General features: G+C 49.0%; 1 protein-coding gene across 3 annotated transcripts in view; it reads right to left on the bottom strand.

Moving 5' to 3' along the window:
• The window catches only part of LOC111159146 (family with sequence similarity 198 member A), a 54,653-nt gene extending 43,021 nt beyond the window's left edge, over positions 1-11,632 (bottom strand). For all 3 annotated transcript variants that reach the window (XM_022521577.1, XM_022521578.1, XM_022521579.1), the window contains exon 1: positions 11,360-11,632. In XM_022521577.1, the coding sequence (XP_022377285.1) occupies positions 11,360-11,362 (3 nt within the window). In that variant the 5' untranslated portion in view covers positions 11,363-11,632. The remainder of the gene's footprint in view (positions 1-11,359) is intronic.
• Positions 11,633-12,084: the final 452 nt, after the last annotated feature.

Genomic DNA, 12,084 nt, shown 5'->3' with positions numbered 1-12,084 from the left:
CCAGGATATTTTGCATAAAAAATCCAGATTTCTGGCTTCCTGCAAAAAAAAAACCCCAGAAGTTCTAGCCACAGCTTGGGCCCATGTACTCACATGGCTCGAGGAGGGTTCAACTCTCTCTCAACGACATGCTCTCTACAGTTGACCACAGACCCCAGCACTCCCTATTGTCTCCCAAAGCTGAGGAAGAAAGACATTTGCCTCTGGGATCTCACTAGCATGATGGTTTTTTCATAGAAGATAAACACTTCTTTGACCACAGCTCAATAAAACTTGAGAAAACACAGAGTCATTTTTCTTTCCCCACCATATCCAGCTTACTCCACTCACTATGCCAATGGCCCGGGTTCCATCAACACTTTGGTTTGTACTTTTTGATCCAGAGCTGTACCATTCAATATAAGCACCACTGTCTGCATGTGACCACTTATATTTAAATTAATGGCAATTTGAAATTTCCATTCCTGATCCACTAGCCACATTTCAAGTGCTCAGGAGTCTCCTGTGAGTAGTGGCTGTCATGATGGACAGCGCGACATAGAGTATTTTCATCATCTTGGAAAGTTATATTGGACAGCTCTGGAAAGATTTAAATATAAGATACAAGAGGATACCAGCCAGTCAAAACACCTGTTGAGGGGCACCTGGGTGGCTCAGTGGGGTAAAGCCTCTGCCTTCGGCTCAGGTCATGATCCCAGGGTGCTGGGATCGAGGCCCGCATCGGGCTCTCTGCTCAGCAGGGAGCCTGCTTCCTCCTCTCTCTCTCTCTGCCTGCCTCTCTGCCCACTTGTGAACTCTGACAAATAAATAAATAAAATCTTTATTTAAAAAAAAAAAACACCTGTTGAGCTCATCCTCTGCATCTGCACTGGACACTGTGGGGAAGCTGCTGTCTTCCAGGGGTTCACAAACAAGGCAGAAAGCCATAAGCAAGGACAAGAGACAGAGGGAAGTGCCCAGTTTTGCCACAAGATCCCGCTGAGGGTCCAAGAACGGGAGCAGGTCTGTTTCCGTGATACAAAGAAAATGCTCTGCTTGTCCATCACACTCTGCTCTTGGCCCAGTTCCAGGCAGTCCTGTCAGAGGCTACCCGAAACGGAAACCCCCTGTTTCCCCAGAGATGCTGCTTTAGATATCGGGGGCTGAGTCCCACATTTTTGAGGCTCCTCAAGCAAAACACACTATGAAAGTCAAGTTGCGGGGGCTCCTGGGTGGTTCAGTGTGTTAAAGCCTCTGCCTTCCGCTCAGGTCAGGATCCCAGGGTCCTGGGATCGAGCCTCCATCGGGCTCTCTGCTCAGCGGGGAGCCTGCTTCCCCCACTCTCTCTGCCTGCCTCTCTGCCTAATTGTGATCTCTCTCTCCCTCTGTCTAATAGATGAATAAAACCTTTAAAAAAAAAAAAAAGAAAGAAAAGAAAGGGCTACCTCTAAGTTGTGAACATTTTTCAGGAGGGCCCACCTGGAAGTCCTTCATGTCTATCAGTGTGTGACCCGGCCATCACTCAGCAGCAGTAATCTCTAAATTACTCTATTACTGATCTCTAAAACGGGTTTACACCAGCCTCAACAGCTGGAGGGTGAAGGATTCAATGAGGTAATAGACAAGAAAGCCACAAAGCCCGGAGCAAACGCATGTGGGTATAGTATTAAGGGGAAATTATATTCTGACACCCAGCTCACACTAGAAGTTTGTTGAAAACTATTTTTTAAGTGATCCTGGAGTAGAGGCTGAGGGAAGACCCTTTAGGTAAAGGTGGCTTTTGGCACGCTCTCAAGATCAGATCACACAGATGAATACCTACACAGAAGCAGAGGTATTTTTAGTACCAAAGACTATTTGAGCCACCTAGTGAAGCCATGGATTCTTCTCAGGATGCTTTTTTAAAATGTATAAAATAAAAGACACAGCTTTCCAAAGACAATTAGTTATATTGAATACATTGTATTGTATCAGATATATTATATACTGAAATACAGTTATGAAAATATCCTAAAAAATAAATTTATGGTATAATAATACATATGTTTCTTCATTAATACATTAAATAATAAGATCTAACATCACCTCTAATAACAAATGGACTTTCAAAGTAGTAAGGAGTAAAGACTATATTTCAAACTCTGTGTTTCCACTGTTATGATATAAAATACCTGTGATTCCTGGGGTGCCTGGGGAGCATAATCAGTTAAGCGTTTTGGTTTCGGCTCAGGTTGTGATCTGGGGGTCATGAAATCAAGCCCCGCATCAGGTTCCTTGGTCAGTGCAGAGTCTGCCTAAGACTCCCTGTCCTTCTCCCTCTGCCCCTCCCCACCGCCCCCACTCTCTCTTACTCTGAGATAAATAAATAAATCTTTAAAAAAATAAAATGAGGGGCGCCTGGGTGGTTCAGTCGGTGAAGTGTCTGTCTTCAGCTCAGGTCATGATCCCAGAGTCCTGGGATAGAGACTGGCATCGGGCTTTGTGATCAGTGGGGAGCCTGCTTCTCCCTCTCCCTCTGCCCCTCCCCCTGCTTGTGCTCCCTTTCTCACTAACAAATAAAGAAAATCTTTTAAAAAAAATAAAGAAATAAAAAACAAAAAAATAAAATGAAATATCTATGATTCTTGCTGATGACAAAGTCACAAGTCCTGCTAACACTATTGTGGTTATTACCTGCATTCATTATTAAAGAAACACCGAATTTCCATGAGAGATGAGTGAAAATAAAGATATAACTTTTCTTCAACCAAGCTGAAGGCTCCCCTGAATTTTATATACGGACTCCAGGTCAAGCGCCCTTGAACTAGGTTCCTTTTTACCTCCACCATTCAGTTGTGTTTTTCTGTAGCTCACCAGTATTCAGATGGATCCACGTGACTGATACCATGGAAGCCCCTTTAGAGCACATGTTCTCCAATTCTAAAACCCCTTATGCATAGGAGCTAGGGTCCAAGGCTACCCCCAACTCCCGTTCCCCTTGACGCACTGAAGGGTCCTACTAACAATCTTAGAGGCTTAGCCTTGCCACATCTGCAGCCCTGTCTGTTGTCTGGGGATGGCTCCCATTAACTGAACACTTAGCACATGCTGATGACTGCTGTACGAGTTGCTTTACGCTCATTAATACATCGAACACACAACCTCAGAAGAGGACAGTGTTATCTTCGGGAAGAAACTAAGGCTGAGGGGTTAAAGGTTCAGTGACTTGCCCAAGGTTTGAATTTAGTTCTGATTCCAAACAGCCTTTTGAATGCTTCATGCTTTAAAACTATACCAAGGAAGCTACTGTGATAATTACACTTTAAGCCCATTCTCCCTGGGAGGGAGCACCAGTGCCGAGGACGTGAACACAGGTGAACAAGGAGCCAGGAGCCTTTCCTGACTCTCAGTGAGGTGACTACACAGAGAGGCATTGCCCATGCAGCCATCCACACCCCCTCCCCAACAGGAAATGAAGGGATTTTAACTAGCATTTCAAGAGAGAATGTTCTGGGGAAAAAAAGGAATACAATAGCATCTTTGTAATTGCAACGGGATCTCTAGAGATATCTAGAATGCCAGGAGAAGTGAGGTAGCTGGGCGGAGGAAGGGGAGGGACAGAACTTGGTGGCTGACTGTCTGAGCTGACTGGGACCAGGGCCTGCAGACAGTGGCCGGGTGTACAGGGAGGCCGAGAGGGAGGGCTCGTGCTCTCCAGGAGGCCACCCCTGCCGCCAGCCAGTCCGTGAACTGGAGTCCAGTTCCCCCAGGAGGTACACACTGGGCCTCTGTGTGGACAGACAACAGAGCCACTCTGTCCTAGAGAAAGAAGCCTGTGTGTCCTGCCCACCTAGCTCAGAGCACAGGGATGGACATCCAGACGGCCCATTCAGTAGGCAGCCCAGCCTCCAGTCCTCACACTGCCTGCAGCCTCCACCGCCAATGCGTTCAGGCATCCCAGGCGGCACCACCTGGAGCCCCATCCCAACCTGGGTACAGCTTGAGCTCTTCAGTCCTCCCCGCCCCCCCACCATGCTCCTTCCCTGTGGGTGGTAATGGCTGGAGTTCACTCATCTTCTCTGGGGAAAAGAGTGAAGGAGGTTGTAGGTCCCATCCTTTTTGAGATTATGACCCTCTGATAGTACAGATTTGACTATCGTTGGATCTTCCATTCCCATCTCAAGCATGGCACCAAGCAGCTACAAAGCAATTGTTTAAATTGTTGCCAGAACAACGAAGAGAGGCATGGCTTCTGCCCTCACTTTATAGTCCAGATGGGAAGATGGCCCTAGACAACACTGCCCACCTAAGTATAGATGGATAGAAATGAGTAAAGGGGGTATATGCTGTTTATTTATCTATATGAAGGAGTAGATTCATATGGACAATCTCTTAGGAAATGCAAAAAATGAGAAAGGAGAAACAGAATGTCATGACAATCCTGCAATGCCCGGTGCCTTGGAAGTGACCTGATAGCACTGGTGCAAAACCAGTCTGGACACAGGCAAGGCCAGTCGCTGGCTAAGCTGAGTCTGTTCTTGGCGGGAGCACAGGGCTGACACAGGGCATCTGAAGCACTGAGAGGCAATGGCAGGGGAAAATGTCACGGCTCTGTCAGAGGGCAACCCACTGCTGACACCAGCTTAGGACACTGCGCCTGCTACAGTCCCAGAGCCCTGTTTCCCCTGAGTGCCATGATCACAGGCTGTGAGGGGCTCCTGTCTGCTCCTTCGCCAGTGCCCCTGCAGGGGAAAGGGCCTCCACGGGGCCGGTCCTTTTTAGTCTCTGAACCTCCGTCCCCTTATCTTGCATCTGTACATCTCTGGCTCTGACTCTTCTCCCTTTCTCTCCCTTTCTCTCTCCCCTCTGATGTCTTCTACCATGCCGATAACATTTCTGAAAAAATCCCTACCCCACTTGGCTCTTAGACATGGAACCATGAACCTGTTGCCTGAGCCAAGGTGAAAGGATCTGAATTCTCCAGGTGGTTCTGGAAGAGGCTGTTTGCTCATTGCAAGCAAACACCCTCAAAAGCCAAACAAAACCTGCCCACAAGTAAACAGCATGTGACACAGCCCCTTCCTGCAGCCACTTAGCAGAAACCCAAACTAAAGCGCACGGCAGGCGGGGAACTTGGAGGTAGAGCTGGGGGAACCACAGGCTGGCTGGCGGAGTGCACCAGGGACCACGGGCAAGGTGGCTGGGTAACATAACCACCACCGTACTCCTCTCTTATTGAGATTAGCCCTAATCTATTGTTTATGATAATAAGGGCAAAACCAATATAGAAGATTAATAATTTTTTTAAAGATTTTTATTTATTTATTTGACAGAGAGATCAAAGTAGGCAGAAGACAGGCAGAGAGAGAGGGGGAAGCAGGCTCCCCGCTGAGCAGAGTGCCCGATGTGGGGCTCAATCCCAGGACCCTGAGACCATGACCTGAGCTGAAGGCAGAGGCTTAACCCACCGAGCCACCCAGGCGCCCCCCAATGTAGAAGATTAAGGGAGAAACGTCAAACCCTTTGCTGTGGCTCTTAAAAATATAACATAATAATCGATTTTATAGAATTAAAATGATAAGTATCATTTTTAAATAAGTCACTGCTATAGCATGATTACTTCGAAGTGTGACTAAAGGACACAGTAGGAGAAATAAAAATGAAGAGGAAGACAGACAGAGGTCTGTATACCCACATGCCTGAACAAGAAACAAGTCAATTTTGACCTGCCTAGATTCCCTACCTGAGGTTACGAAGAACTAGAGGTTCACCTGCTCAATTACATCCCTCCCACCTGCTCCCTTTGGCCAGGCCAGTCACCAGGCCCATTCCCCCAACGCCATCATTTCCCAGATGCTCCCCTCCACTCCCTGCAGCCTTCCTCCTTTGGAAGGTGCTCTCTGAAATGCACACATGCTGACTCCCCATGCTCAAAGGCAGTGTGAGGCTCCTAATGTTTGCTCACCCTCCACTTCCCCTCCTTCCTCCCTTTCACTCTTAACACCACCGAATTCAAAGCACCTCCTGGCTTCTATTAGTAGGCAACTCTAGGGCCACCAGACTGGGCCTTGGGGATACAGCCAGATCCCAGGCCACTTAGAAGAATATGTGTCTGTATCTGTCTGTGTGTGTTGGAGGTGGGGATCCTCACAGAGAAAGGCGGCCTGGGGATCACCCACAAACCACTGTTCTGTCCTCAGTCTTGGGCCAGATGGTCCTTAGGTGCAGACATGGGTAGACACATCCAGACGATACGGAGGGGGGGACCCCCAAATGCCCCAGAAGGAAACACTTCCACAGTCACATCAAAAAGGGATCCAAACAAAGATAGCCCAGGTTGCTCACAGCAACTGGGCCTCAAGGAATCCTGATGCACTCTGTTTCTAAATCGGTACCTTGGGTGGGGAGAGAGGGCTGGGTCTCCTAGGTCTGTCCCGAGGGGGTTGTCAGCCTCTTGGAGGCCCATCTGAAGCACATTTCTTTCACCAGCCCCTGAAACAGCTAAGGAACTCATTTTTTTGTGAGGCCTATTCCTCACACTCCCTCCCTACTGCTTTTTTGAACCAATCTCTGCTAGGGCTGGATAGGGGCCGGTAGATTATTCAAAACCCTCTGCTCCCTGGCCAGCCCCATGAAGCGCCTGGCTCCTGTATGCAGTAGGTCAAGGGGGGTGCCCACAAGAGAGAGGGTATCAAATGCCCCACGGGCTCCAAGGGCTGGATGTCGTGGTTGCCAGTTCCGATTTCAAAACCAGTTTAACCTCTTTTCTTCAGCTGAGCCTGAGCAACTTGGGCAAGGTGATCGGCTGGAGCACTCCAGCTTTAGACCTCGGGGGCCTGTGACTGAGTGGGGGCTGCCTTCTCACCCAGTGTTCAACAAGGGGGCCCAGAGCACACAAACAGGGCAAGTATCTCCTGCAGGCTGGGCACTTCCTTCTTGGTGAGAAGAAAGATTTAAAGGAGCAAGAGAACCATTTTAGAATACAATCTTTCTGCATGTGATCCATACTTCAAGGAGAGGCCCAGGAGCTCCCCACCCCCACCATTGGTAGTGAATGAAAAAATGCATCAGTGACTTCTTTACCATTGGTTTTACGTTCTTACAAAAAAAAAAAAAAACTTATTTTATGGGTCTTCTGCAAAGCCCCCATTCTTATAGCAACTTTGGGGTACCAAGTGTTATCACTTCCATGATGACATTTGCTCCTAATAATGGTCTATTATTACAACTCCAGGTTACAGAGGGGTCCAAAGCTCAGAGTACTGGAGTGCTTACCCAGAGCCATGTGGTAGCCTAATCTGGCACAAACCTCCTTCTGATTTCAAACCCCATGCTTCTCCTTCACTCCAAGCTGTACCAAATGCCTCAAGGAGGGTACAGTGTCTAAGATAGGTACAGTGTCTATGATGAGACCTGTGTGGGGCAGGGGGTACAGTGTCTATGATGGGACCTGTGTGGGGCAGGTGGAAAGACTTAGGAGACCTGGGCTCTAACCCAGCTCTGAGTCACCTTGAGAAGGTCACATCCTTCTCTGATTTCAGCTCCTTCTCCCCAAGATTCACCTCTATCTTAATTACCCAGGAATTTAGCTCTTGGTTTTTTTGAGAATAACTGACCCACACGTGGGTTCTCCTGGGATCACTTTCCCTCCCTGTCTGCCTGTCTGCTGACATTCCCACAGCACAGAGTGAAGACAGACAAGAGGAAAACCCTCCCACACCCACACTCTGGGCCATCGAAGGTAACTGTAGTAAAATCTTTTATAAAGGGACTGAAGCAATTTGTTCTTGTGAGCTTGTCTGATTTCCACTTAGCCAGGCACTCAGATCCCCATTTCTGTGGATAATCAGAAGCTGGCCACTTGCCACTGAACACAGCTTCCAAGTGGGAACCACCTAAAGTCCACAAGTGGAGAGATGATTATCAAAATCACGGTACTGAGCATGAAAAGTACGGCTATGAATATTTTTTGGAGATGCAGACATGGAACATACTTTGACAAAAAGTGAAGTAAAACAAATTGTACTATAAAATTGCATGTTCAGTATAATATCAACTCTTTACAATAATACTCAGAGACAAAATGATAGCCCATGGTTATGGACAGAGGTTGGCAGTATGGCCAAATACATGATCAGGAAGAAAACTGTGTGTTTTTTAAAGAATCAGGAAGGAAACCTTTTTTTAAGTTGGCAATAATAGTCTTAACTTCTTCTATCAATATTCTTTTTTTTTTAAAGATTTTTTTAATTGATATGTTTGGGGGAGAGAGAGAGAGAGAGAGAGAGAGAGAGAGAGAATGAGCAGGGGGGAGGCACAAAAGGAGAGGGAAAAGCCAGCTCCCATCTGAGCAAGGAGCACCACATGGGGCCCCATCCCAGGACCCTCAGCTCATGACCCAAGCCGTAGGCTGATGCTTAACCGACTGAGCCACCCAGGCTCTTTATCCAAGTTCTGAGTCTTGGCAAACACCAAGTCTCCTGCCATGATTGTAAGTCATCGGCAAGTGTCCCAATCTTAGCTTCAGAAATGCACACACCAAGCCCTCTCAGAGAACCACTTCCCCTCCAGGATGATCAAAAATACCCTCATGGGTCCTGCAGCTCAGCGTTCACTTTCGCAAAGTGACATCTAAGGATTCCGGACTTTTTAGCTTTGTATTTCTAAGCCCGGGTTTCCCCTTTTATGTGCCTCGGATCAGTAACATGACAGTGTTAAGGAATTACTGGACAAAGACCATATTCAAACAAGCTGGGGAAGTTCACATCTCCGTTTCAATGAATTAAGAGCGATTTCTCTGTGAAATGATCCCGCAAGAGGGGCATACAGGATGTACCCTTTGCAGATCAAGTTCACCGACGCCTTCTCTTTTCGGACTAGCTCAGGGGATGACAGCTGGACAGATTCAGGGGCATCCAGGGAAGTGCGGTCCCTGTTCCCTCCGCCTTCTAACCCTGTGGTTCTCAGTCCTGGCTGCACATTGGGATCACCCGCGCAGCCTGAAAAACAAACCCCTCGGCCTGGATCTGGTCTGGGGAGCAGTGAGAGCCAGGGTTGAGAACCACAGCTTCCTTTCACTATCTTGAGGGCGTCCATGCTAAGAAGTCAACACCAGATTGGGCTCCAACCTCAGAATCATTCATGTATCATCCATTTTTTAAGCTAAATGGAACTTCTAAGGACATCTAGTTCAATCTCTTATTTTACAGAGGAAGAAACTGAAGCCCTCAAGGATTCCCAGCCCCCTACCTCCTCTAATGCTGGTTCCAGTCAGTGCCCCGCAGTCCCTTAGGCCCCCAGGCCTCTGGACCACAGGACCCTTCATTCAGTGGGAGAAGCAAAGCAAACCTTCGGATCTCCAAGGCCATTTTGCTGCCAGAGGTTGCTTATCAGGCTGCCCCTCTCTCTGGCAAGTGAACCCTGACACAAGTGAAATTCTGACTCATGTCCTCTTCCTAACACCCCAGGACTGAGAATGAGGAGCCAGGGGACTGCAGGCTCATGAGGACAGAAAGCCCACAATGGCAGCAGAGCAAACACATCCATACATCCTTCGGCAGCTAGAGCAGGAGGCAGGCACTTTTATCCCCTGTGCACTCCATCGCTATTGCAGGAGGGCTGAGATGCTGTCAGAGATATTTTTAAACTCAAGAGTGAAAAGAAGGGGCACCTGCACCCCAATGTTCATAGCAGCAGTGTCCACAATAGCCAAACTGTAGAAGGAGATGAGATGCCCTTCAACAGACGAATGTATAAAGAAGATAGGGTCCATAAACACAATGGAATATTACTCAGCCAGCAGAAAGGATGAATACCCACCATTTGCTTCGACATGGATGGAACTGGAAGGAATTATGCTGAATGAAATAAGTCAAGCAGTGAAAGACAACTATCACATGGTTTCACTCATACGTGGAAACATAAGGAATCGCGAGGAGGACCACAGGGTAAGGGAGGGAAAAGTGAAGGGGAAGAAATCAGAGAGGGAGACAAACCATGACAGACTTTGGACTCCAGGAGACAAACTGAGGGTTACAGAAGGGAGGGAGTGGGGGATGGGGTAACCAGGTGATGGGTATTAAGGAGGGCACATGTTGGGATGAGCACTGAGATTTAAACGCAACTAATGACTCACTGAACACTACAACAAAAACTTATGTTGTACTATATGCTGGCTAACTGAACATAATAAAAAAAATAAAGAAAGAAATAAAAAATAAAATCAGGAGACGCCTGCATACCCATTAAGAACCCTCTGGGTTGATGGCTTTGGCCCCTATCCTCTTCTGACAATATTCTTGCTTCTGAACATGGAATTTTGTAGTAAAAAAAAAAAAATCACCATACTTTTCAGTTTCACACCCTGTACCTCTGATCACCCCCCTTTTTCAACCCTAAGATTCCATTATTTCTTTCTCTTTAGCAGCACTGAGAAAGACACACTATGAGAGAGGATCCTAAGAGGGGAGGGTGAAACACACATAGCCTCTTGGTACCCTTCCTGCGCCCCCAGCTTGTGGCCTCTGGTCCCCACAAGACCAGAATGAACACCTTTGCGCCCAAGGAACTATTCTCTTAGACACTCTCCATCCTACAGGAGAATCTCTACGCATCCTTCTAAACTCCAGGCTCACAGCTAAGCTCCCAGAGAAGAATCTCAGTGAGCCCCAATCTGGCCTCTGTGACTTTCAGAGTGGGGAGAGGGAGCAGGTCACAGAAGCAGATGGAAGAGTCCTATAGGTTCCTTCAGAGTTCAGACTCATTCTGGTGTCTGACACCCTCCCCCCACACCACCCAACCAGCGTAGGGCAGCGAACTGTAGGAACAGCGGGTGAGGGTTGCAGGTAACTTCTACCAGGAAGCAGAGCTCAGCAGCAGCCAGTCCTGAGACAAGCCCCCTTTCTGAGGCTACCTATGAGCCTGGTTCGTGCTCAAAGGATCTAGCTCTCCTGCGTGTTGGTGTCTTTGAGTTTTATCCATGGAAAGGCAACAGTTGGCAAGTTCTCCAACTTCCTGAAGAACGTCCCAGACCAACCAGCGCTCCCACACCTGCCCTACGGTCCAGGAGATGGAGCCAGGTACTGGACCTTTTCCAGACCCAATTTATTTCTTCGTGGATTAAGGTTCAGCCAGGGTGTACAGGTCCTTAATGAAAGCGCCCTCGGTCATCTCCTCCAAGGGAAGCAGCAAAGCTGATTGACCACTCCTTGCCCCCCACCTTTCGTCCCAGGTGCAAAAATTAAGAGCCCCTGCGACCACCAAGCAAACTGTCAGAACAATTCCGGCTCCCGGAGGCTCTGTGCAGGCTCTGTACACCCAGAGCTGCGCGCACTTTCTGTAGCCACCTGTCTGGGTGCCCATCCAATCCGCCCACCCTAGTGTTCCCTCTCAAGATTCCTACCATGTCCCCTGTGGTGGCTGGACCCGCTCCTCGGCGACCTCAGCTGGCTCTCCAGCTCATCCCACAGCCCCGGGGTCTGCCCCGTGCTCCGTGACTCTCCAAGGCTTCCCTGGACGCGGATTTCCCGGACCCAAGGTTCACAGCTCCCCAGCGGCCAAGTGGCCCCACAATTCCCGGGTGTGCGGTGCGATCAGGGATGCTCTGCAGGTGGGGTTGTTAGAGAAAGTCTGGGATCTCCAGACCACGGGGGATCTTCGTGTCTAAGGTCTGCGGTTCTGCCAGAGCCTTCCCACAGCCTCGAGCCTCCGCGATCAGCCAGGGACTTTTGCAGAGTTTGCGAAGTCCCTGCTGCGTGTCCCAGCCCAGCCTCCCCACTTCCCCGAAAGCGAAGGAGGGGGGAACTCCTTTCACAATAAAAGCCCTGCCCCAGGCTTAGGCGGGCAGAGCCGCCTGGAGCAGGGGCCCAGGTGCTAGGAAGGAATGGGTCCCGCCCGCCAGGAGATGATCTGAGGTTGGGCGGCCAGCGCCGAGCAGGGTCTGGGCAGATCGCCCCGATCCCGCCTCCGAGGTGTTCGGGTGTTCGGGTGTTCGGTGAGTCCTGGGCAGTCGTGGGCGGGAGGAGGGTCGGAGAAAGGGAAGGAGGGGCCCTGGCCGGCCCGCTGAGGGTCGCCAAAACTGTTGCTCTCCCAAGCAAAGCCGCAGAAAGATAAGTCTTTTCGCTGGCA

The sequence above is a fragment of the Enhydra lutris genome, unplaced genomic scaffold (assembly GCF_002288905.1).
Source record: "Enhydra lutris kenyoni isolate GAN:26980312 unplaced genomic scaffold, ASM228890v2 scaffoldscaffold66, whole genome shotgun sequence".
Classification (NCBI taxonomy): domain Eukaryota; kingdom Metazoa; phylum Chordata; class Mammalia; order Carnivora; family Mustelidae; genus Enhydra; species Enhydra lutris.
This window is presented reverse-complemented; position numbering and strand designations above follow the sequence as displayed.